General features: G+C 42.6%; 1 protein-coding gene across 5 annotated transcripts in view; it reads right to left on the bottom strand.

Moving 5' to 3' along the window:
- The window catches only part of LOC115585913 (protein sidekick-1), a 251,660-nt gene that overhangs the window by 84,340 nt on the left and 143,778 nt on the right, over nucleotides 1-23,542 (bottom strand). For 2 of the 5 annotated variants that reach the window (XM_030424559.1, XM_030424578.1), the window contains exons 6-10: nucleotides 17,821-17,847; nucleotides 9,824-9,926; nucleotides 6,578-6,753; nucleotides 3,436-3,519; nucleotides 720-914 (exon numbers count right to left, since the gene is read on the bottom strand). In XM_030424559.1, coding sequence (XP_030280419.1) covers nucleotides 720-914; nucleotides 3,436-3,519; nucleotides 6,578-6,753; nucleotides 9,824-9,926; nucleotides 17,821-17,847 — 585 coding nt within the window. Of the gene's footprint in view, nucleotides 1-719; nucleotides 915-3,435; nucleotides 3,520-6,577; nucleotides 6,754-9,823; nucleotides 9,927-17,820; nucleotides 17,848-18,025; nucleotides 18,276-23,542 lie in introns of those variants that run through there. The other 3 variants (XM_030424570.1, XM_030424587.1, XM_030424595.1) reach the window with 2 other exon arrangements.

Raw genomic sequence — 23,542 nt, forward strand, 5'->3', positions numbered from 1 at the left:
GAGCATAGGCACTGAGACAAGACACTCAAAAATGTGCATGAAGTCTGATCCTTTGGACTGTTGCGGAAAATACGACCCAAGTCCTTCACAAAGAAATCTACGATCCAGCAGCATTAAACAAAAAAACATATTGTCCACAGGCTTGTGTAGACAATCGAGAGGGACGGAGAAGGTGTAGTTTTTCACATCATGTTACAATCCACTCACATATGACCAACAAGAAAGTGACTGATGCAAGTTCACTGTAACATAGAGCACCTTTGAGTGAAAATAGAAGCTTCTTAGCTGTGGGGGTTTCCTGCTTTTCTTTGTCAAATTTGATTGCAAACACAATATTTTTAGGTTTTAAAATGTTGGCAGGGCAAAGACAGCCAAATTGTCTCCTTGGGCTCTGGGAAACTCTGACGGGAATTCTTATATAATTTTCTTGAGAATTATTAGAGAAAACAATCTGGAGAATCAATCGATAGTGGGAATCATCTGTAGTTGTAGCCCTTAAAAGAAATGACAGCATATATGAGCTGATAAAGAGAAATTGGCAAAGACAAAAAAGGAGATGAAACGGGAGCACAGTAGAAGAGTAAATTAACATACATAAGAAAGAAACTTTAAGGGAAAGACAAGAGTGGCATCAAGAGCGGGTTAATTAGCCCAACAGCAACTTGAAAGCAGCCGTAGGTGTAAGCGTGTTTCTTTGCATGTGTGTCAGACAAACTCACTGGAGACAAGGAGCTGTGTGTGTGCCTGCGTTTCTCCGGCACCGTTGCGAGCGAGGCATTGAAATATCCCTCCGTCTCCTAGCTGCACCCTGCGCACCGTCAGCCCAGCTGCTGCGGTGACCTTGTAGCGAGGGTTGGCCAGCTTGGAAAGAGGTACCGCATCCTTAAACCACTCTATCCTGGGCTGGGGCACGCCTACACGTGTGCAGGAACATGAAAAAGGCAAACACACAGAGGGAGAACAATTTCAATTTCCTTAATAAGAAGCCAGCTGACCTCACAGCTGAACAAACTGATCCAACTCCCTCTGAAACCGCCACACGCACTCTTCTCACCAATCTCTCTCCTCTGTTATCCACTCTCGCCGCCTTATAAATATGCATGCAGGCATAATGACTGCTAATAATATATTGATTGGAGGGTGTGGGTGGTAGGGTAAGGGTGGCAGAAGAGGCCAAAAAACATTCTGAATAAAAGATGTGGGCAAAAGCGACACACTGAATATCTACAGTATCAGCTCCCACCTGTCTGACGGACATGCCAGATATGACAGGCAGGGGGCTCATGCAATTACTCTGTCTCAACCCCTCTACACCAAGGTGTGTGTTTGTGTGTGTATGCGACGGGGAGAGATGAATTCCTCACTTTTTCTCAATCTGTTGGTGTCAAGCTTTCACAGACATGCGTGAAGAATTTTTCGCCCCCTCCTTGTCTCGCTCACTCTGTCACTCTCCTCTCTATCTGTCTCTCCTCGTTCCTCCTCCCAGCCTCCATCCCTCTCTCCCTACCCTCAGGCCTCCGCTATTTAATTACGCTGCCACTGTATCAGATTACTGAGTAGGAACATAAACTCGCTCTGTGTGTGTGTGTGAAAGAAAGGGAGAGAGAGGGAGAGAGAGGAGGGTGTGGGGTGCTGCAGTTTTAGAGCTGTGTCCACTCCTGCTAAAATAAATGTTTTCATGTAATCCATTTAATAACAAGAGTCATGAACAAGTGCAATTTTCAGGCTTAAGAAGGACACTGTCACTGTTCAAGAAGCCATCAAACTAATGCACACTATACCGAATAACCCTAAACCTCAGTGTAAAGCAAAGTGTCACCTTAACAGACGAATAAAACTCGCTTTCAAATGTGCAAAGATCAGATCCAACACTGTGTGAAAACTGACATTTGCCGCGCAGACACACAGCGTTCTTTTAAATTAGATCAGTTCATGACCCATCTGGTCGCAAAAAAACCACCAACAAAGTCAGAGCCTCTCGGCCAAATTCCCCAAAGGATTACATGGCTTTTTGTGGCTAACAAACCCTCACAAATAAGGCAAAAAGAAACCATCCAATTCTCATAGCACCCACAAAGGGTTAAATACACACTAATATGCATACATTTGGTGCAAAACGGCCCTCTTTCTATGCTAACAAATCCCATTACAGTTGCGTGACTGCTCTCTTATAACTTATAACTATATAATGGCAATCAGAAGCAAAACAAGGGCAAATTGCACTCAGCTGCAAAACGTAATGGGTCTGCAGCCACAGTCCTTTCTTTGTGCATTTGATCCTAAATTTGCTTCCAGGTGCTCGTTGGATTGTGTGCATGCATCAAGTTGTGCAGAAATGGGGAGACGGTAGGAATTCGGCTTCTTTCTCAATCTCCATTTTTTCTGTCAATATTCGTAACGTTTTATTACAACTCAGTTCAACATCATGAATGCCTTTGACTTTCAGGAGATGTGCACTGTTATCTCCGTTTGTAAAATCCATTGTGTCTTGTCCATCTCTATGACTGCAGGCTCTGCGAGTGATTGCTTCCCTGATGGGTAAAAAACGCTTCTTTAGATCTGATCAGACCACATGATGTTTAAACTAGTTTGAAGCTTGGTTTTGGACCCTAAAGCTGCTTGATATTAAACACACTGCGACCTTTAAGTATACATCAAAACAATACTCTTCTTTATATGTACATTAACCTATTAAGACGTAGAGTGCCAATTAAAAATCCATTCTAAAACCTAAGGCATTGTTTCAAAACACCTGCTAAAATCTGAGCATTTTCTGAGGAGTTGTTACCATTCACTAAAGCATTTAACTCTCAGCCTCTTGAGCAGATAGAAACTGAAATAAAAACCATTTAAGAACTTAATGCTTTGGCTTTAATTGATGTGATCATCCCTCCTCTCCCTTCTGGCAGTGAAGAAACCAACTCAATCTCAGTATCAGAGGATGGGGACTAAAATATACAATCCTCGTTCTGTGCAAAAATGCATTTTAAGGTTTATCCAAAGCTCATTTCAAACTTTGAATTCTGACTGTGTCAAGAGAAGTGGTTGCCTTCCAAAATTACAGTGTTTTAGAACAATATTCTCTGTGCTTCCATCCATCCACTCTCAGCCTGAAAACACTCTCCCGGGGAAACAAAAAGAGAGAATTTCATACTAAAAGGACTATGATTTTTGCACGACTTGACATAACTAAATCAAACAGCTGAGACCTAATTAGTTCGGCTTAATTTTAGATTGCACTCTTACACAGAACCAGGACTGTGGATTCTGCCCCCCTATTTCTTACATTGGAATTGCTTTAGGAAAAGATTTTCATGGCTGGTATTATTAAAACCACAACCACTCTTTCAGTGTACGTGTATTGGCATGCAAGTATTGCTTTAAGACATGCTTGAAAGTATGTAAAACAACAGTGTAAGTATGTATGTAGTGTACCTGTAGCCAGGCATGGGATATCTACATTCCTGTCCAGCTCAGCAAAGATCTTCCTCGTAGGTTGAGCAGTTAGAGAAGGAGGCTCTGCGGAGAAAAAATGTTAAAACACAAAATGTAAAAAAAAAAGTGTTTAAACATCCAGCATATCCTGTATCAATATATGGATAAAATAACATCTCAAACTCAGAAGAAAAACTATGAACATCCCCTACTGTGTGCAACACATTTAAAGTATTAATAATAAACCCTCAAAAAAGGCTTAAAAAACTTGTTCAATCATTAAACAGCTTTTAAAAAAAGAAGAATTGGGAGTTTGCCCTCTCCAAGTATTTATTGTTAATAGAGAAGGAACTCTGAGAGGAAATCTCGGCACAGCAGAATAAAAACGGGTCCCCTCGTGGCCCTGAGTATCTTGAGTGTCATTGCAAGGCAGGATATGCCCTGTGAAATTACTTCCACACACAGTCACAGAAAAACACATTCTCTGAGTATCCCAAGGGAAACAATCCCCTTTTTAAACCCTTCCATTTCCCTGCCAATAACTGCACCCTCTAAACATCTTCACCAGTGTCGCTCTAAATGCTGACAGCAGCTTCGAGACAAAGCTTCCCCTTGATTCTGAAAGTGAATGTGTGCCTTCTGGTATATTACTGTGACGCTAGATGTTATGAAAAAATGACCTTCTCATGCATACGCTCCATTTCTTTCTAAAACATGTGTTAATACTAAGTGAGAGATAGTGCCACGGCAAGCCCTGAGAGAGGGGGGAGGGAGAAAGACCGGTTAACTCATTACTTTAGCCGAGCATCTCTTGAAAATGTTCACTGAAGAAATGTCATCAAGGAAAAATACATGTTCAGCATATATAAATAATGAATGTGAAGGTATAGCTCTTTATCAAACAATGAGAAAGTATTCTAATACAAGTTTAATTTTCACACTTTTTTCTCTACACTTGATGAATAATAATCAGAGGTGGGGTGTGCAAATTTTGATGTCTGTACTTTACTTGAGTATTTATTTGAACATCTTAAACAGGCTACAGTGCATTTGAGAGGATTTATCGCTTATTTTTATTTTGCGTCATTGCACGCCGCCTTCCCAACATCACAAGACTGATTTCAACATATCACGCAAGGCAGACGTAGCAAGACTAATAAGTTGTAAAAGACATAACGAGACAGAAGCAGGCAGAGAGGGAGACTCGGACAGGGAGGAATGGTGTTCATGTCCTGTATCGGCGGAGACCTGTCCTTCAGGGGGATACTTTTTTTTTTTTTACTTTTATACTCATAAAAGTACATTTCAGAGCCTATAACACTGAGTCTTTTGTTTAAAAGTACATGTACTTCTACTGGAGCTGAGAATGTGTGTACTTTTGCCGCCTCTGATAATAACACAGAACAGTACGCTGTCATTCTACTGCTGTTGGAGAAAAAGAGAATAAATCCCCTTGCTCCAGTGTTATTTCTCTCACTTTCTCTTCCGTTGCTTCACAAAGCGGATGGTTAAACTGAGGTGGCAACAACAACAAAGACGAACTGTAAAAGTTTGATCAAGCTGTGTGTGTGTGTGTGTGTGAAGAATAGACTCCCATGTTGTTGCTGCGTTTATTTTACCTGACTACACTGACTTTAAAGTTCTTTACTACTTTGTGGTTACTTTTAAACCCACCATCTCCTATCTTTATTGTGCACGGTGGAATTCTGCGCGATTTTTGACAAGAGAGCGCGAGAGGCTTGCAGTGAACGGAGAGAAGGAAAAACAAGAGTTGAATAACAGCCATGTGGCGTGACACAGATAACACAGGTGCATTAATCGCATTCAGTCAGGTGAGCGTGAGGACCTAGACGCACAACAAAAACACATTTCTGGAGTGTTTGGGTGGTTGGGTTTAGTGCTTTGAGCTTCTGTGGATTCCCTGCTGTCTGCCGGCAAAACAAAGATGGAGAACAACAACAGATATATTGTTGTTTGCGCCAGTCTGTACAGTATACAACACTGCCATGCAGAGTCATACATATTCCGATTAGTGCATCTGGGCAGAAAAGAAATGAAATTGAATAATGAATACCTTTGAGGCTGTCTCCTAGTTTCATACAGACACATACACTATTCTGTTTAGGAATGCCTTTCATTGCATCAAGGTCTGTTGAGCCCATAGCAGAAAAAGAGGATCAGAAGCAATGTATTCATCAGTCTCTACTCCTCTGATACATATGAATGCATGCAGACTTTGTCCCTGCCAGGCAGGCCTTAACGGTCCTGTTGGCCTAATGAAGGAAGATAACGTGAAGACGTAGCTAGAGGGAGGAGGGGGACAGAAGTAAAGGGGTAGATAGGGGTAAAAAAGTAGTGGAGGGGGGTCGACACAAGAGAGGGAATGACTGGGGTATTAATATTCAGGCAAGTCATTTCTAACTAGTGAGAATTCTGTAGGCATGGGTAGTTCGCTCTCTCCGCATTAGGGGCCCCCTCGCTCCGACAATCACAGCAGATCAAAAAAGACGCTGACGAACTGGGGGAGAAAAGTTTTGCTTCATCAATCACACGCTCCCCGCCTGTGTGTACGCTGTTTTCTATTTACGCACACATATCAAGGACAGGAATGGATTGTGACTAGGGCACTCCTGTTTGAGTGCTTTCAGTGTTACCTTATTGATTGGCAACTCCAGGGAACAAAACTAATTTAGCTGCTGGGCAGACAGGCATGTGTGTCCGTGGCACCATTTTGTGTCTGTGTGCAAATGCAGAGCACACACATGCATGTAAATGTGAGCACGCGTGGATGAATTAGTGAGTGGGTGAATGTAACAGCTGCTTGTGACCACAATGGACAGTGTATTGGTGAGCGTGGACAACAGATTCAGCTGGAGTAGCCCTGTAGTTGACAGTCACCGCCCGAGGTGTTCGCAGTCATGCTTCCAGGAGGAAAGTAGGAATAAATGGAGGAATAAAGAGAATGAAACAGTGCCTGGAGCAAAACATGTACAAGAAAAGACGACAGCGAGGTTACAACTAAAATAAATGGTACATGTTGAGGGCATTAGGCTTGATGGGTCAGACCTACCAAGGATAATAGTGTATAATCACGTTAGTCACTCGGCGCGCGTGTGTGTGAGAGATTGCCTTTTTTTCTTACCCATCACAGTGAGGTGTGCTCTTGCTTCCACAGGTTTGGCAGTGCTGTTGCTAAGCAATGCTTCACAAACATATAACCCTGTGTCAGAGAAGGTAGGGGCAGGAATTATGAGCCGACGCCCACTGGCCAGCCGACGCCCATCGCGTTTCCATGACACCATGAGACTGTCCACTGGCCTGAGAGGAGAGGATAAGAAAAGAGGAGAGGAGAGGAGGAAAGGTGATGAGAGGAAGAGAGGAGAAAAGGATAAGAAGAGAAGAGAAGAGAAGAGAAAAGAGAACCGCAGGAGTCGGGTGAATTCGAGAAAAAGGAAAAGAGTGACAGAAGGCAATTACAACATATTAAATCCATCAGTTTATGTGTCAATGAGGCAGGAAATGAATGATGACAGTCTGTATATCAGAGCAGTCAGCTCTACTCAGCATGAAGGAGCTTCAGTCAGTTACTCTGGATGTCGGGGAGACTGAACGGGTTTTCATGTATAGGGAGATTTTGTTTTGGATAAACAACATCAAAACACCATTTTGCATGCCTATGCACGGATGTGTGTGTGTAATGTTTTTATTCATGAAAGTGTAGCTCAGTTTTTTGGTACATTCTCATGCAAAAATTCAACTCTTACAAGCAATCTGTGTTAAAATGTACAACTGATGTACTTGGACAACAGGCAATTATGCAACCAGCAGCTTTAATGGCCATCTAGATACAATTTGTTATGGATGACTTAAACGTATTCCCTGAGAAATTGACAAAAATGATGTAAAATGTCGTAAATCTTGCCTTAAAAAAAAGTGAGAAAGAAATTCCCGGATCTGTCTCTTTATCTGGATCAGCACCAAAAGTTAATGGGGTCTATTCTGGGCTGAGACCCATCCTCAATCCAAGTGTCATAGAAATACGTTTTTGTCTAATCCTGCTGAAAAACATAACCTCCCTGGCAGAGGAAAAAAGGCTGCCTGTGAAATACAAGCTGCTGACACATTGAACAAGTTGTATCTAAAATACATTAGCTACAAGATCATTACCGTAACATTTCTTTGATTTATTATCATTGTGTTGTTTTATATTTCTGAGTGGCTCTTTGGTTTTCCTCCAATAAAAATCACTTTGTTGATGACATTAGATGACACTAACAAAAGACTGTCATATTAAGAGATGTGGAGGAGCCGAAGACAAGATGGTAATTCATGCTGCATTTGGTGACATATTTTCTGTCTCAAAATGTGTTGTTTTGGGACTAAATCAGGTCAGTTTGGTAAAAATAACTGAAGACATTACGTGTAAGAAGTCACATAATACTCAAGTTCTTCAAAGCCGATGAGATTGCAACCGCTTAACAAGCAGTCCAACTATAAATAATACAATGTTTTTGCCTTTTCTGAGGATACAGTTGAGGGTATACTGTGTCCTCTCTCAGATGATACACCTCGAGATACAGACAAAGTTGGATGTAAAAGTGATTTAATTTACTGCTAGGCTGATATGTCATAACTTTAATATGCTCAGAGGCTCCTGTCCAAAACAAAAGAATCCAAAACGTACCCAAAGCAGATCAAACAGCTACTTAATGCTATGTTCACTGAAACTGCTTGTTTTCAATCAAACTCCTAATTATTTTTGCACTCTACCAGGGCGGCACTGGTGCATATGACTGATCAATGGTTAATGGATGTGGATAGCAGATGCTTTTAGACTTCAGCACTGCACTTGATTTCACTGATCACACTCTTCTTCGTTCTCCAAAAACTTAAATGTATTAGTGTGTCTCTTTCAGTTGTTCCCTGGGTACAGAATTATCTCTCTGTGTGAGCATCTTTCAGTGGGTGCTTCTGTGATTTCAGAAATAGCCTCTGTGGAGTGGATTGTCTCTGGCAGAAGAAATGCAGCAGACTGAGCTGCAGATCTAATACCTATAGAGCATTCCTCAGAGTTTATATGATGGATATACAGTTTAGTCAATTGTTTTTTCAGGCTATACCTTAAGTGCTTTCCCGAGGTCAAGGGCTGGTCTAGTGCAGCTGAGAAGCATTAAATGCAACTTCACCTCTTAAAGTATGGGGCAGCCAGACAATCCATGAATTAATAACACAATCCAACAATAACCTTGCACATGTAAGACACACAATCAGTACAGCATGTTGAACCAGTGGAGCCTAGAATATCACCTGTTGTGTACTGATGATCAAGACTATCCGTGACTTTAATCTGGTACAAGCTAAAACTGCCTCACTTTTCTTTTTACTCCATGTTGGACAAGGACACGCTTCTGAGAGCATATTACAAAATGTAATATACTGATAATGTTCTACTTGTGTGTATACTTGAATGTAGCTGATGGTGACCAAAGCACAGTTTCTTTCAGGGAAGTTTGCTAAGCTGCAGTGCGCTCCCTAAAGGAGGTAGAAAAATGGCCAAACTTTCCAAGCGGTTCTTTCTCCATCATCTGCCATCGGAATCAGTGAATTCAGTGTGAGAAACAAAAAACACAAGCTCATATTGCAGCAGTTATATAAAGCCGAACTCTTCTCATGCCACCTCTATGACTAATACAGAGAAATAAGGGTGCAAACTGATGTTGTTCCTTTAGTCTTGACATAAGAGTCTGTCTGTAATACAAGGAAACATTACAGGTTTAACTATAAACAAACACTGGAATGTTTAACATAAAGCATCCATGAGCTGGTTGTCAGTTGGCTTTATAATCACATGGGACACAGAGGGCGGTTGGGCCGCTCGTAAAAGTGATGAGCAGAAACTGATTTTAGTTATGGTAACTCCTGAACTAAAGTAGAACTGGCTGTTGCTTTTATAAAACATCTGTGTGTTAGTATGTATCTATGTGTGGGTGTATGTGTGTGTGTGTCTGTGTGTGCATACTGGACTTGGAACAGGCCAGTGTGAATTTGTGGGTGCATTCAGCTTCTCTGCTGATGTCAGACAGGACTTTGATCCAACTTCTGTTTAAGTTAACTTGGTACTGGTGTGTGTGTGTGTGTGTGTGTGTGTGTGTGTGTGTGTGTGTGTGTGTGTGTGTGTGTGTGTGTGTGTGCACTTATACTAGGGGGAAAGACTTGCTGAGCTACGACTTTATGTGGTGCCCTCTAATTGCCCTGGAAGAAAACAGTGCCATCTAGAAAGAAAGGATCTGTTCGTGTGTGTGTGTGTGTGTGTGTGTGTGTGTGTGTGTGTGTGTGTGTGTGTGTGTGTGTGTGTGTGTGCGAGTGCATGCACATAAAAGAGATTTACCTGGCATTAGCAATGCACTCCAGTGTAGTCTCACTGCCTGCCACCACTGTTGTGTCTTTGGGTCCAATCACAATTGCCGGAGTCACGAGTTCTGACTCAGGATCTGTGACAGAGAGAAAAAATATGGGCGGCAGTTTAGGCCATAAATCACACACAGCAGCATAATTTCAGACATGGACGACAATAGACTCTCACTCACTCTACTGTACACTGCACTATCACACTCTGTTGTGCTGACCATGATACAACTTAACGCACCACCACAGCGTCCTTCATCTCGTTTTCTTTGTGCCTATTTACCATTCAGTCTCTTGTATGTTCTCTTGGACATGGTACCAGCTTTTTAGATCCTGATCAGATATCTAAATACGTCACTTTGGACTTAAATCATAATGGCTATTTTTCACTATTTTCTGTTATTTAATGGACCAAAAATGGATCAATTCATTGAGAGATTATTCATCAAATGACTACAAATGAATGATGATGTTGCTCAGTGTCTCCTCAGCGAAAAATAAATAAGCCAATGTTTGCTACCAAACTGTTACAGTGCCCCCAAGCAGCAAATATATCAATTAATGCAAGTTTAAGGTCAGAGTGGATTTAGAAGTCTATACTGCACTGACTTTTGTAGATAATTTAAGTTTGATCAGACACATTTGAAGTGTCAGAAATGTTGGTAGGCTGTCTTGCAGTGTCTGAGCAGTTCCACGATCCAATTTCCCAAATTGCCTCTGTCAAAAGACCCGTTACGAACCAGTGGGCACGTTTTATTGTGCATGGCTATGGGCCCGATCACACTGAGACAAGTCGCTTGAAACACATTTTTCTAGGGGCTTTTAGAGGCACATTAAATATTCTCAACTCGTCACTGAGTTCCACGCTCCTCAGTGTTATACTTGACCCAGGCAGCTTGCACTGCAGCCCTGCTCCACAGGTGCATGCTGTTTTGCCTGACTTGCTTTGCAAATTCAACAAAATTGTTTGAAGCAGCCGTGCCTGTAGGAAAGAGTTTTGGTGTGATCGGGCCCTTATGGTGCATTCTATCTGAAGTCTGAATTTCCGAGCTCCCAACTATAATGCCCCCTGAAGTCAGATTTCCGACTTGGAAAGCCAAAAGCACCTCCCCAACGACAACCTCAAATCCAAAAGGGCTGCTGCGCAAACCAACACTTGTGAAAGCTGTAGAATTGACTGTTTATTAGCATGTCCGTCTCATTTGTGTTTCACTCAATCAGTCTTACACACCGTACTGCCCAACTTCTATCCGTGGACACGTTGCTTTGTTTTTTGTACGAGCAAAATACTGTGCAATGCGTTGTTAGCAACTTGTACTGTAAACGATAGCTATCAATCTCTAACCTGGCAAGAGCTGGTATTCCAAACTGTTGTACCCGAACATTGTCAACCTGGTTATGACATCATTCCCTGCCCCAACTACCAACTTCTGAGGTGAATGGAACGCACCATAACTGAAGGCTTTACAGAGACGGTGCTGTGATATACATAAACTGTCTGCATCTTCTTCTTTACATTCATTTGTTGTCTTATTTTCCATTTAAAGTAGAATTGCACATAGTAGCAATACTGTTTTTTCTTTTGTCAAAGTTTTGAGGATGATAAAACTTGGAATTGACAAGACAAAATCAATTGGAATAGCGTTCACATTCAGTGTGAGAATAGAAATGATACCTTTTGGCCATGCCGAAAGAGTAATTAAATTGTGTATGATAATTAATACCATCTGTTCAGTGTCTGTCCAGCCTAACACACACTCAAATGAGAGACTGACGTTTAGTATATTGTTTTTAAAGAGGTGAGTGAAAAGTGGAATAAAAAAGTATGGAATTAATGACGGCATATGAGAGAAAGATAATAGTAAGTGACTGACAGTGTATAAGAGAGATTGACAGTATATGTGATTGAGCAAAGATGTTTGAGTGTCAACTTGACTGATATGACTTTGAATGGAACTCTATAATTCTTTTCTGCTACTAAACTGCCATTATCTCTTAACCCACACATATTTCCAACTTAACACACACACACAAACACGATAATTCTCTCCTAAGCAATACAACTCTTTGTCAAACACACCACTCCTCTGTTTGAAGCACATTAATGATATATTGGAGACAGTATGATGGTGCGCCTGAGTTGCAGGGATAGTGTTCGAGAAAAAAAGAGTACAGTGGTGTGAGTATGTGAAGAATGATTTATGGTCTAAGGGCTGTGTGTATGAGAGTATGGGTGTGTGTGTGTGTTTGTGTGCGCATGTGCCAGACTTTGATTGTGTGTGTGAGTATGATTTATGGTGGGAATGGACTCTTATAAGAAAAGGACACTCTAGGATTGTTATCAGCTTGAAGTGTGTAACATCCGCTCAGCCAAATAGTATAAAAACAGTCGAATAAAACAATCGCTGTGTTTTACAGAGAGTGTGAAGCCTCCATATCACTGTTATTGGAGTGTGTGTGTGTGTGTGTGTGTGGACATCATTGGGTTTCCTGTGGATACATGTATTAACCGATGAATATGTAGATTTCCAATAAAGGAGGAGTAGGGATGACAAATGAACAGGTCTGATAGGGGCTGGTGAAGGGCGAGGGGTGTTAGAAAGGGGGGTATATGGAGGGAAGGCGAGGAGCAGCTTTGATCTCCCCTTTGAAGGGAGGAAGGGGAAAAGGTGGTAATTAACTCCCTGCTCTTCATTCCTCCTTCTCATTCTCTCCCCTCTTTCTCCCGCTTTTCTTTTTTTTAAACGGAGAGAAAGAGCTGAAAAGTCATATCCCACTGTCACACGGAATAAGAAATGCGAGCGCAGGAAGACGGGCAAATGATACGCGCTCACACACACACATACTCGCGGTACTGTCTTGACACCTACACTCGCTGATGCTCCTACTCGAAGTGGAGGTTGAGCCATTAATGTGGAAGATGAGTGAAGTGACACAAAAAAGGGAGATGGGAAGTAATAGTGGAGGTCTCTATTGCTCTCTCCCAATTTCTCCCTCACACACGCACGCACGCACACACGCACACACACTGTGGAGAGTTCTTGTATGAAGTGTTGAAATTTGAAAGGTTCGGTGTGGAGAAGTCACGATAGGTAACAAGAGTGGGTGGAAAGACAGAGACAGGCAGAGGGACGGTGGACAGGTAGACGTAGAGAGACTAAGTGGAGAGCATCCATTAGCCGCAGAGGTCAGGCTGAGACTGGTAGACATCGGTGGAGCCTTAATGGCAGCAGCGACCGATGATAATGAGCAGAAGGGGGATGTGAACCCGTCCTGTTAACTTGGGCAGTGAGTGCGAGAGGAGTATAAGACAGACAAATCAGGACAGCAGGAACACCTGTATGACAAGGGAGAACACTTGGGAGAGAGATTATAGAGAGTATATATGTAGATGGGAAAAGCGAGGGGGGACTGTACAGATGGTCCTTTTCTTCCTGGAGTGACAGACATGATGGTAGACGTAGAGGGGAAAGCAAAATGCCATATGGTTGTGTGATCTGCGCTCTTTTTTTCCCTCTGTCAGAGTGTCTAACATCCTCCCTCTCTGGGGAAATCTCTATCATTTCATCTCCTCTGTACCTCTCGGTCCCCACTGCACATCTTCCCTCCGTTATTCCCTAACATCCTCCCATCTCCTCCTTTTTGTTGTTTAAACACGGATTATCAAATTAATCTCCCTCAACTTTAACAAGGAGAAATATTGAAACTGGCAGACAGCGCTATAACGGCGTGTCTGCGTGTGCGCAAGCTGTGGCAGCTAAAAGGCTCCCTGTAAGGATTCTACAAAGAGAGTCCAGAAGTTTAATCTAACTCTATTGGATTCCTCATTTAGCAAATGAGAAACACCATGTGGCAGAGAGATGGAGAGCAGGAGCGATTGAGGGAAGGAGGGCAGCGAGGAACGCAGGGAGAGCCGGAGTATAACGAAGCAATATCAGAACAACAACTTGGGGCTGAAGAGCTTCATTAAAGAAAGTGGGATGATAAAAAGAAGAACGGTTAAAGCCGAAAAAATTAATTAAAACAGATGAGGATACGGAAAAACACATCATTTTTCTGCGTGTGCGCGCGCACATGGCTGTGAGTATAATTTAGCACCGGGCTGGCAGTGACGCACTGCAACGTTGCAGCGCTCTCGTCGGCGCAATCACCGCTGATTGACAGTTAAGTGCTGCTGAGGTGACACAGCTGTGTGAGGGTATGCATGCATGTGTGAGTCTGTGTGCGTGGTATTCAGAGTGAAGCAGAAAAATCCCAATTAAATCAAGGATGGGAATGAAAAAAAAAAAAAAAAAAAAAACAGGGCTGGTAAAAGGATTGATGCGGCTTTCGGGCAGGGAAGAGATAGAGATGGATAAATAGAGGGCGAGAGAGATAGATGGAGAGACAGAGAGAGAGCGAGGGAGAGGGAGATGAAAGGCTATTCCGTCCACAGATTACTATGTAATCCCTCGTCGAATGGATTCTCTCAGATTACAGCTTGTTCTCCTATTAAATCCGCCAGTCACTCCAAACTCCCTATTGTGTCAGTGAATCAGTTGGGGTGTGTGTGTGTGTGTGTGTGTGTGCATGTGTGTGGCTGTATGATCTTTCCATGACCTGAGATCTGTGTGTTTTAAGCCTATCAAATCTCTGCGGAGACCTCGAGAGCAGAGAGATTGGCTGAGGGGTGAACACGCACACACACATGCACATTTATTTACATACACACATGCACAGGAGGAGGCTGCTGTTCGCTGACTGTGTATTAATAGATTTGTCAGATAGGTGTCTGCAGGGTTTATCGCCAAATAATGCATATCACACTGAGGCTGCGTACACAACCCACAGAGAGAAGAAGGGTTTGAGAGTGGGAGAGAAAACATAAAAAAAGGAAAGAAAGATGGAAAGGAGGGACCTGGGAAAGGAGAGGTTAAAGAAAATGGATAGCTTTTATAAATATTTTAAAGGGGTTTTTTTTTTGGAAGGTATACAAAAATAAATGGAGAGGAGGAGGTGATCATTTGCCGATCCCTCCTGAGAATACTGCATGTGTGTGAGAGTGGGGTGAGTGTTTGTGCATGTCACTGCGCTCATTAATGCTGCATGCTGACAGCTAAGTGTCATCGTCTGACTACACTTGCCTTGGAATGCCAATATAAAACCACAAGCCAGGAAACACACACACATACGTGCACGCATTTTAAGCCACACCACACCAAGAGTAGAGGATCCAAGCCCCAGGGGGAGACAGACACAGACAATGGGAAGCAGTGAGAGGACCGAGAAAGATGCCCGATTTTAAATATTCATCTCTTCCTTCAGCTGCCAACCCCTCTATCTATCTCTGTCATCGCGCCACACGAGTGATGGAAGGAGGGGGTGGAAAGTCGGGAAAGAAAAGAAGGAAAGACGAAGAAACAAGAAGCATGTAGCAGTAATGGAGAGGCAGAGCAGGAGTTAAGCTCTCGGGAGTGCTCAATGATTATTTGATTAATTTTAAGTCCTATATTAGTTGCGTTTTTTTGGCTGCTTGACAAAACCCACAATGACATATTGAGGTAACATTTCATCATCACTGTACCAGAATAAGGGCTTGCAATTGCTTCATGCCTGGAAACTTTTTCGGAACAGTAAGGGAAAACTGAGAATATTTTTCCCCCATTAATTCAGAAAATCATCAATGCATGACAGACAGTTATTACTCTACAAGTAGAAATTATGTCAATATGGCCCAAATATAATGGAAACAGCATGTGGCCATGAAGGAACTTTAAAGCGGGCGCAAGCACTCAGTGTTCTCTGTGACTCAGTCATTGAATACCAGCAGTGATAAACACTCTTGCGGCATACGTAATTCCTTTGGACGCTGTAAATCTGCAGAGAGAGGCTTCTTGAATGCAGTGGGCAGAAACAATGGCACCTCAGGTACCCAACACTCAGGTGATGCCGGAGGAAAACAAATGTGCATGTCTGATGTAGCAGACAAAGCGTTTCCCAAATGAAGTGAAGCCTGAGAGCTAGTTCAGGCTGCCCACATGTCATACTCTCCTCACTGCGACATCCCACATACCCTTTGTCAGTATGGCGGTGCACTAATGCCATTCTTTTGCTGCCATGCAGCTCACCTGAAAGCTATGCTGACACCAGCACTGCTTCACAGCTGCTGCTGTTCAAAAGTCCCACCTCCACTCCAGCATCAACCTGTGAGCTGAGTTCATGTTCCCTTTGGTGGTTATATTTAGGAGGAAGTTATTATTGTCAGCCCCCTCTCCCTGTTGTCATGAGCTTAGTGTTTCAAATGTTCAAAGGTTCAGTTAATAGTCATTTTACAACACCAGGGTTGTAGAGCGAGATGTAAAGTGTATTCCCTTTATGCTACATAAGAAAAAGTATCTTTAACGGAGTAGAGTTCAGCTTGACTACGGGAGTGTCTCAGCCTGAGGAATGAAGCTGATCTGTAGTCTGGTGGTATGGCCACACATACTTTTACCAGACGGCTGCAGAGTAAACCGACTGTGGTGAGGGTGGGTGTTGTGGGGCTGTGTGCAGACATTTAACCGATATCACTGATGCTTGGTAGATTGGTACCAATGATGTTTTGTGCGGTTTTAATGACCCACTGTAGCGCCATGAGCCACCTGTCCTGGGCTGTGCACGAACCATGCCAGGTTATGATGGGAATAGCCCACACCCTCTTAAGTTTCCCGAGGAAGTAAACCCTTTTCTGTACTTCTCTTTTTTTCTTTTTTTTTTACCAGGGTGGTGATGTGTGAAGACCATGACAGGTTCTCTGTGATGTTGATCCCCTCCAAACCTTAAACTGTTCACTTGCTCCACCTCAGCTGCACTGATGTAGTCAGGGGTGACAAGGTCCGAGCCTCGAACGGAGTCCAGACCACCACAGGGTATGTATTTATACTCTCCATAACTGTATGGCTTCTCAAAGCACTCTTACAACACTTGACACAATCATCCATGCAAGGTGCTGAAGATTCAGCTCTTCCTATCCAAAGCACCGCACTATATTTCTATGCTCAGCCGCTTGCACAAACCGATTAAAACAGCCATCGACGGCAACTTGGAGTTCAGTATGTCTGAGCCAGGGAATTAAACCATCAACCTTCTGATGATTGTACCGCCTGCTCAACCTCCTGAGCCACATGTGCAACGTAGCCACCCCAAAAAGCAGTTTTAACCTTTCTGAAGTGAATGTTAAATGTCCCAACTTCAAAATGTTTAGCACTTCAAAATACCTTTATCTCCAAAGTGTGCTAAGCTGAAGTACATTCATTTATTGTAAAATTGTGTTGTGTTGTCACATTAAACTGCTGTCCTGCACAAGCTCTATTAGCTTAACTATCTGTCAGCTCCCTTGGCTGAACACACAGCCGGACTCTGCTGCCCAGCAGCTGCTATCAGCTAAAAGCTAACTAGCTCTCCTCCTGACCATTTCAATAAAGATTTGTTGTTACAATGTAACGTCAATAGTGAGTTCAATGTGTCTTTTCAGATGTATGTAGATGGTTTTAGACTAATTTGGCTCGAGGGCCGTACTGAACCAAAAGAAGGTGTCAGCTGAACAAAATATTGTGTGCTGAATGGATCACTAATGCTTCTAAAAATAATCATATAAATAATAATAATTGTAACATTGCACCCTAACTGTAAACCATGAAGTTATTTTTCAATACTACCCAATCGATGCAGGCCCCCAGCCTTCTGACCTTGAGGTTGGAGGTTTTCAGCTGTAGGTTTTTCTTACAAGCCACGAGGCGGAAAAAGTGAAACTCGTGTAATGAACATCTTTTACAGCATGTACCCACCACTGCAGCCAATGTGACCTTCAGCAAAGCATTTAGCTGAGCAGCCCTTAGCTCCAACTCTCGGGTAGGAGCAAAGGTCACAGCAATATTTGTCTCTGTTTAGATAGAGAGGGAGCGAGAAGGAGCCAGAGAGAAAGAGCAGGGGAGATAATGTAAATGTAAATGGGTTCTTTACCTGTTGACCCGCGGTTCTTCTTGCCAACTGTCCATCAGCCGAAGCGAAGGAGATGAAAAAGAAGTGCGACAAAAGGGGAGATAGGAAGTTGAGGGAAGAGAAAAACAGGAGAGATATAATTTAGATTTCATGTGTTTCCTCGGGGCGCAGCAAAAAAGACACATTTTTGCAAACACACATTAAAACAGCAAAGGAAAATACAGACTTTCGCAAATCAGTAGCTCTAAGGCGTCTTAGAGATGAGGAGGCGTGCAAGAAAAAAAGGAGACTCCTTTCGACAAGAATGAGGAAAAAAACAAATGCAGAGAAATGGATGAGAAGGAGGAAGAGACAGAGAGGATGAGAGAATGGCATGTTATCATGAAGTCCAGAGGAAGACGAGCTGTTGCAGCCCATCCATCAACTGCCAGCGACCGAATTTTGTCTCTCTCATTCACTCTTTTCTTCTCCCTCTCTATCTCCCCCCTCTGCCTCTCTGCCTGTATTTGTCACAAGTCTGGAGGTAGCAAGACTGTAGGCTGCGAGAAAATGATGGCATTGACATTCTACTGGCAGAAAATCTACATTCACTATTCATCTATCAATACAATACCCCTTCACACTCCTATTCAGCCAGTCACTCAACACTTGAATACTGGGTGTGTGGTTGTGTGTATATTTGTTTTCGAGCTGAGTGTGTGTGAGGTGAAAAATGTGCGTAGTGGCCTTGGTTTAGATTCTGACGTATCAAACCAGCAGCGCAAAGTAATTTCAGCCAATGAGGTGAACACACACAGACACGCAGAAGGAGTGCATGAGAACAAGTGATGAAGAGTGAGTGAGCAAGCTAGCTGATGAGGAAGAAAAAAAACAAAGGCAGCTGAAAAACCTCTTGGAAAAATCTGAGAGAGAGGAGAGAAAACACTTCAGACACATTAACACTGTTGTTTTCATCATTTTTGTTAAAGGCAAAGATTGATTTGTTATGAAGGCTTGTTATAGGGTGCCGCAGGAATGATTCCTGAAATAACATTTTCTTTTCCTTTTTACATTTTGGTTTCCTCTTCTTGAAGGCAATGGGCTTTGTTGAATGTTTTTCAGTCGGATGCCTAAAAATAGGGTCTGTGGTGAACAGAGGCTTATGATATGTTCGCATTTCTCCTTCTACGACGTAAAATATGTCAATAAATACCCCGCATTTGAATGACAAAGTCGACTTCAGGATCCGAATGTTATAAACAAAAACTCATCTGAAATACTATCATAAAAACAATACCCAGGCCTGTTGTGAACACACCTGGATGCTGCTGCTTAACTGGAGCACGGTTTGTGCTGTTAAATAGCAATTGGGAAGTCTATAATTTTTGAGAGTCTAAAAGGGGGTCAGCACACACACAAACACACACAGACATGCACAAACTATAATGCCCACAGACACACGAACAGAAACACTCAGGCTTTGTTCCGGGGGGCAAACAACTGCGCGTGTATTCAAATGATGTGTCATACTGAGTCATCTTCAGTTTCAAACGGGAACAGAGAAACAATGGGGACATCAGGGGACAACAGACAGAGCACACGCTAGACTGTGTGTGTGTGAGTGTTCACAATACAACAAAGCATCTGACGTTTACAGAGCTGAATCCACTAAACATCAGCCTGGCCGATCATCGGATCGGATATTCGGCATTCGTTAGATCGCAGGAATCGGTGGGTTTTTGTTTTTGTTGTCTGAATGCCAACAATTTTAAGGAGCTGAAAGAGCAAATGTGCTGCTTTGGCACTGATGCAAGTTCCTCTGTTGGTACTCACTGCCCGCAAAGATCTGATTGGTCACGTGTCAGGAGCCTGTCAACATGAATAATATGAATCTGCAAAGCAACTTCAAATAAATGTACAGTAATGGAGTAGAAAGTACAATATCTGACTCCAAAATGTAGTGGAGTGAAAGTATAATATAACAGAAAATGGTGCGACTACACAATTTCAATGGTTGTATCGGAAAGTCTAATTTTTTTAAGTAGCAGTTTTTTTTTTCAGGTAATCACATTGTCTTGGTGCGTGTGCTGTGATTTAAATGAGGAAAAGCATTTATGTGCATCTTTATTCCTGTTAAATTTGTTTTACACAATTTGCAAAAAAAGAAAATGTTATCGGGTGCACCTGAATTATGAGCAGGACCACTTCTGCAACCAGTGTAAAAAAAGTTGCACTGGAGCCCTGCAGTACTTTAAAAATGTGTAACTTGTAGTTGGTTACTTTTCATTACTGGTTATTTCAAATTCTCACACAGAGATGTTTGTTTACACTGCAGACTTACATCAGTTCCAAATGTTGGTTATTGGTTATCCTTGGTTACTAATAATCAGTACTTGCCTTTAAAGAAAACATATCTGTCGATGTGTAGAAGTGCGTTTCACAGCAGAGATGGCGACTGTACTCCAAGCTCGAGCGCCACTCAGTATCATCCTTGGTATTAATATGATGCGTTTAAAATACAGTTTGAGGAGATGTTAAAATTTGAGTGTGTGCCTAAGTGTGTCTCAGCCTTGAGTGTGATCTGTATTCATGAATTCACTATTGTGTATTCAGCTGCCTGAAGGACCTACAAACAAGCAGGTCACCACGTCCTCTGTGTGTGCTTGCCACAACGCGTGTGTGTAAGTGTGTGTGTGGGTGTTTTTGTTCTATTGGGTGAATACAACACGGATTAAGTACAGTATTTGTGTGTTGTGTCTGCTTTTCAAAACAACAATCCTGTAAGCTGCACCTGTCCTTTTGTGTCTGTAAAGGCTGTCGTCGCTCTCGCTGTGTTACCAGTTGACCTGCGCCGACGCTCCAGTCCAAAGCTGTGGGTCACCTATTTGCCGCAGCACCCCCAAAACCCTCCATGACTCACACTTCCTCCCCCCCTCTTGACGCACAAACAGCCCCGCCAGGCTTCTCCTTCCTTTCCTCCATCTACATACAACCAGACACCCCTCGCCCTCGGTGACAATCTATTCTCCTGCTCAGCCTCGCTTCGTTCTCCCCATCCGCCCACATCTGCATCCACTGTCACATTTCCCCAAGCCAACGAATACTTTTTTAAGCAACACGTTTGGCTCTTTTCTTTTTCTCTCTCGGCTGTTTTAAACCCTGAGTTCAACCTCAGAACCCTTACCGTTCCAATTTACCCTGTCAATCTCTCTCTACCCTCTTCTCTGTTCCTGTTTCTCACTTTAAAACACAGACACACACACGCACACGCACACACAGACACACACACACACACAGACACACACACACACAGACTCACACACCTATTTGAAATTCATATCAATTGCTGTACAAATGTAACACTCCGTTTTCCAATCCTGACACATTCACAGAGAGAAACGCAAGGACTCATGGACCCCATCTCCACACACACGCACGCACGCACGCACGCACGCATACACACACATAGATGCGTGCACACACACACACACACAGGTAAAATAATAAGCTGGCTGGAGTGTTGACCTCAGACCTCGGGGCAAATCCTGAAGGACCCAGGTGATAACATTTCGTAGTCTGCTCGCTTCCCCTCCTATACCCCAGCAGTCTATCTCACTTTGTAAATCTGACCAGAATTGAGGAGCCCTATCATTTATACACAGCATATAAACAGCAGAGAGCGGGTTTACATATTAAATCTCAGTTTTTCACTCAAACCTCCACTCCCCTTCCCTCTATTTGGGCCAAATCTTCAAGTCTTTTGCTCAGATTCTCCTTCCCCCCGGAAATGTGGACTCTGGGAAGGTTACATCCTCTCGCTGTCCGCCTGTCTCTGCCAAACACTAGCACCAGTTGACCTTTCCAATTTACCATGTCAATCATGCCCGTACACACACACAGCCAGTATGTACAGCCCAGTCTCCCACACACATGCAGGTAAAGTTGGTGTCAATCATCCTTGTATGGAATCCCAAATGTCACCTGGTTTTGACATTCTCTTTGCTCACTGTCTGAAAGAAAAAAAGTTAGCTTGTCTCAGCCTTTCTGCCCTCTCTTGCTCTTCCTTCGACACTTATATGATTTGTACTCGCCATCTCTTCAGACTTTAGGTTTATTTTTGCCCAAAACTGTGTGCTTGGGATAAAAAAAAATAAATAAATGAAACACAAATCCCTTGTTAAACACAAACTCTTATCAACTCGAGAGTCCAACAAAGAGCACGGAAATGAGATGACAAAAAATAATGTGCAATTGAAATGGGTAAACAAACATCAAGCTTTAAAAAGAAACACCAAAAGTACAAGGTAGGCGTAAAAATAAAAAACAAAACACGAGACTGCCATGTAATGAAACTGGGAAATAGATGTTCAATTCATACTGTGAGCCTAATGATGGCTTGAAATGAGAGAAATCATTTCCAATTCAAAAGAAGAGTGCTGCTTCCGCAAGTTTGCGCCTCTGATAACAGACAGAGAGAAAAAAAATGAAGTCTCTGATCTTGCAGGAGAAACATTACAAGGCAAGAGAGAAGGAGCGAGGGATGAAAGACGTGTGGAAGACAGGGGAAAGTTGGAGCCAAAAGGTGGGGCTTTAAAAGGCGGTGGTGTGGTGCAGCTGTGTGTCCACCACCTCGGGGTGAAATACCAGATGGAGAAGGGACCACGTGAGACAAGAAATAGAAGATGCATCATTACTAAATCAGGTTGTTTCCCCCTTTCTTGTCTTCCTTCTCCAGAATGCTGCAGGGTAATCCCTTATCTCACACTCCTTCTTCGTTTTCACCCCTTCTTTGTCTTTATCTCTCCGGCTCTCAACTATCACTTCTCTGTTCCGCAGAATCGGCATCTCAGAGACTCTCAGCATAAGTAAATAAGGCTCATATACAAGAGGATACTGAATCTTGAGTGCCTCCTTTAGAAAACAAGTGGTAATCCAGCTAAGTGTTCACAGCCCTCTGTGTGGCTGTAGACACAGTCCATTCATTTGCTACACGCCAGCGGGTGAAGGCACGAGGCCTGGAGGAATGTGACAGTTCAGTGGAGGGCAACATGTCCTGGCATTTCCTTGGGCACTTCCTTGAAGGCTAAGACACTCACTCACAAGCTCACGGTCTTTGGAGCAGAATAAAAATGTGAATACTGTACTCAGAATTTATTGATCCCCTTTGGGAAAGTCCTTTGAAGAAAACTATACTTTTTTATAGCACAACACAGCGTACAGGATATTCTGAAGGGCTGCCAGTTAGGATTATTTTTTATTATCAACTAATTTATCGATTCCCTTTTAGTGTTATTTTGAAGATGTCCCAGACCAAAGTTGACAATCAAATCTTTGTTGTCAGTCAAAATCGAAGCTTCAGAGATTAAAGACAAGTATTGTGATTTCAGGAGAAAAGTCCTACAATATGACCACTGCTTTGCTTAGTCCCAAAACATCATGAAATTATGCAGAATACAGTGGCGAGTGAGCATCAGGCTACTGCTTAAAAATGACTGCTGTTATTGCACAGTCTTTAGAACGATGTAGCCTGCAAACATTTTTTGAGATTATCGAAATCTACAAAGACTTCACGTATAATAACTGTTTCCACTGACATACACATGTTTTCAGTTGCTGGAGCCAAGGAGCACTTTAATCAATTTGAAATGACCTTGCTATTTTATACTGAAATTCATACTGAAAAGGAAAATAAACAAGAGATTACTGTGAAAGAGAGTATCTTGGACCTAACTGTCATTGTGACTTAATCATTTTTAGAATTGAA

The sequence above is a fragment of the Sparus aurata genome, chromosome 1 (assembly GCF_900880675.1).
Source record: "Sparus aurata chromosome 1, fSpaAur1.1, whole genome shotgun sequence".
NCBI lineage: Eukaryota > Metazoa > Chordata > Actinopteri > Spariformes > Sparidae > Sparus > Sparus aurata.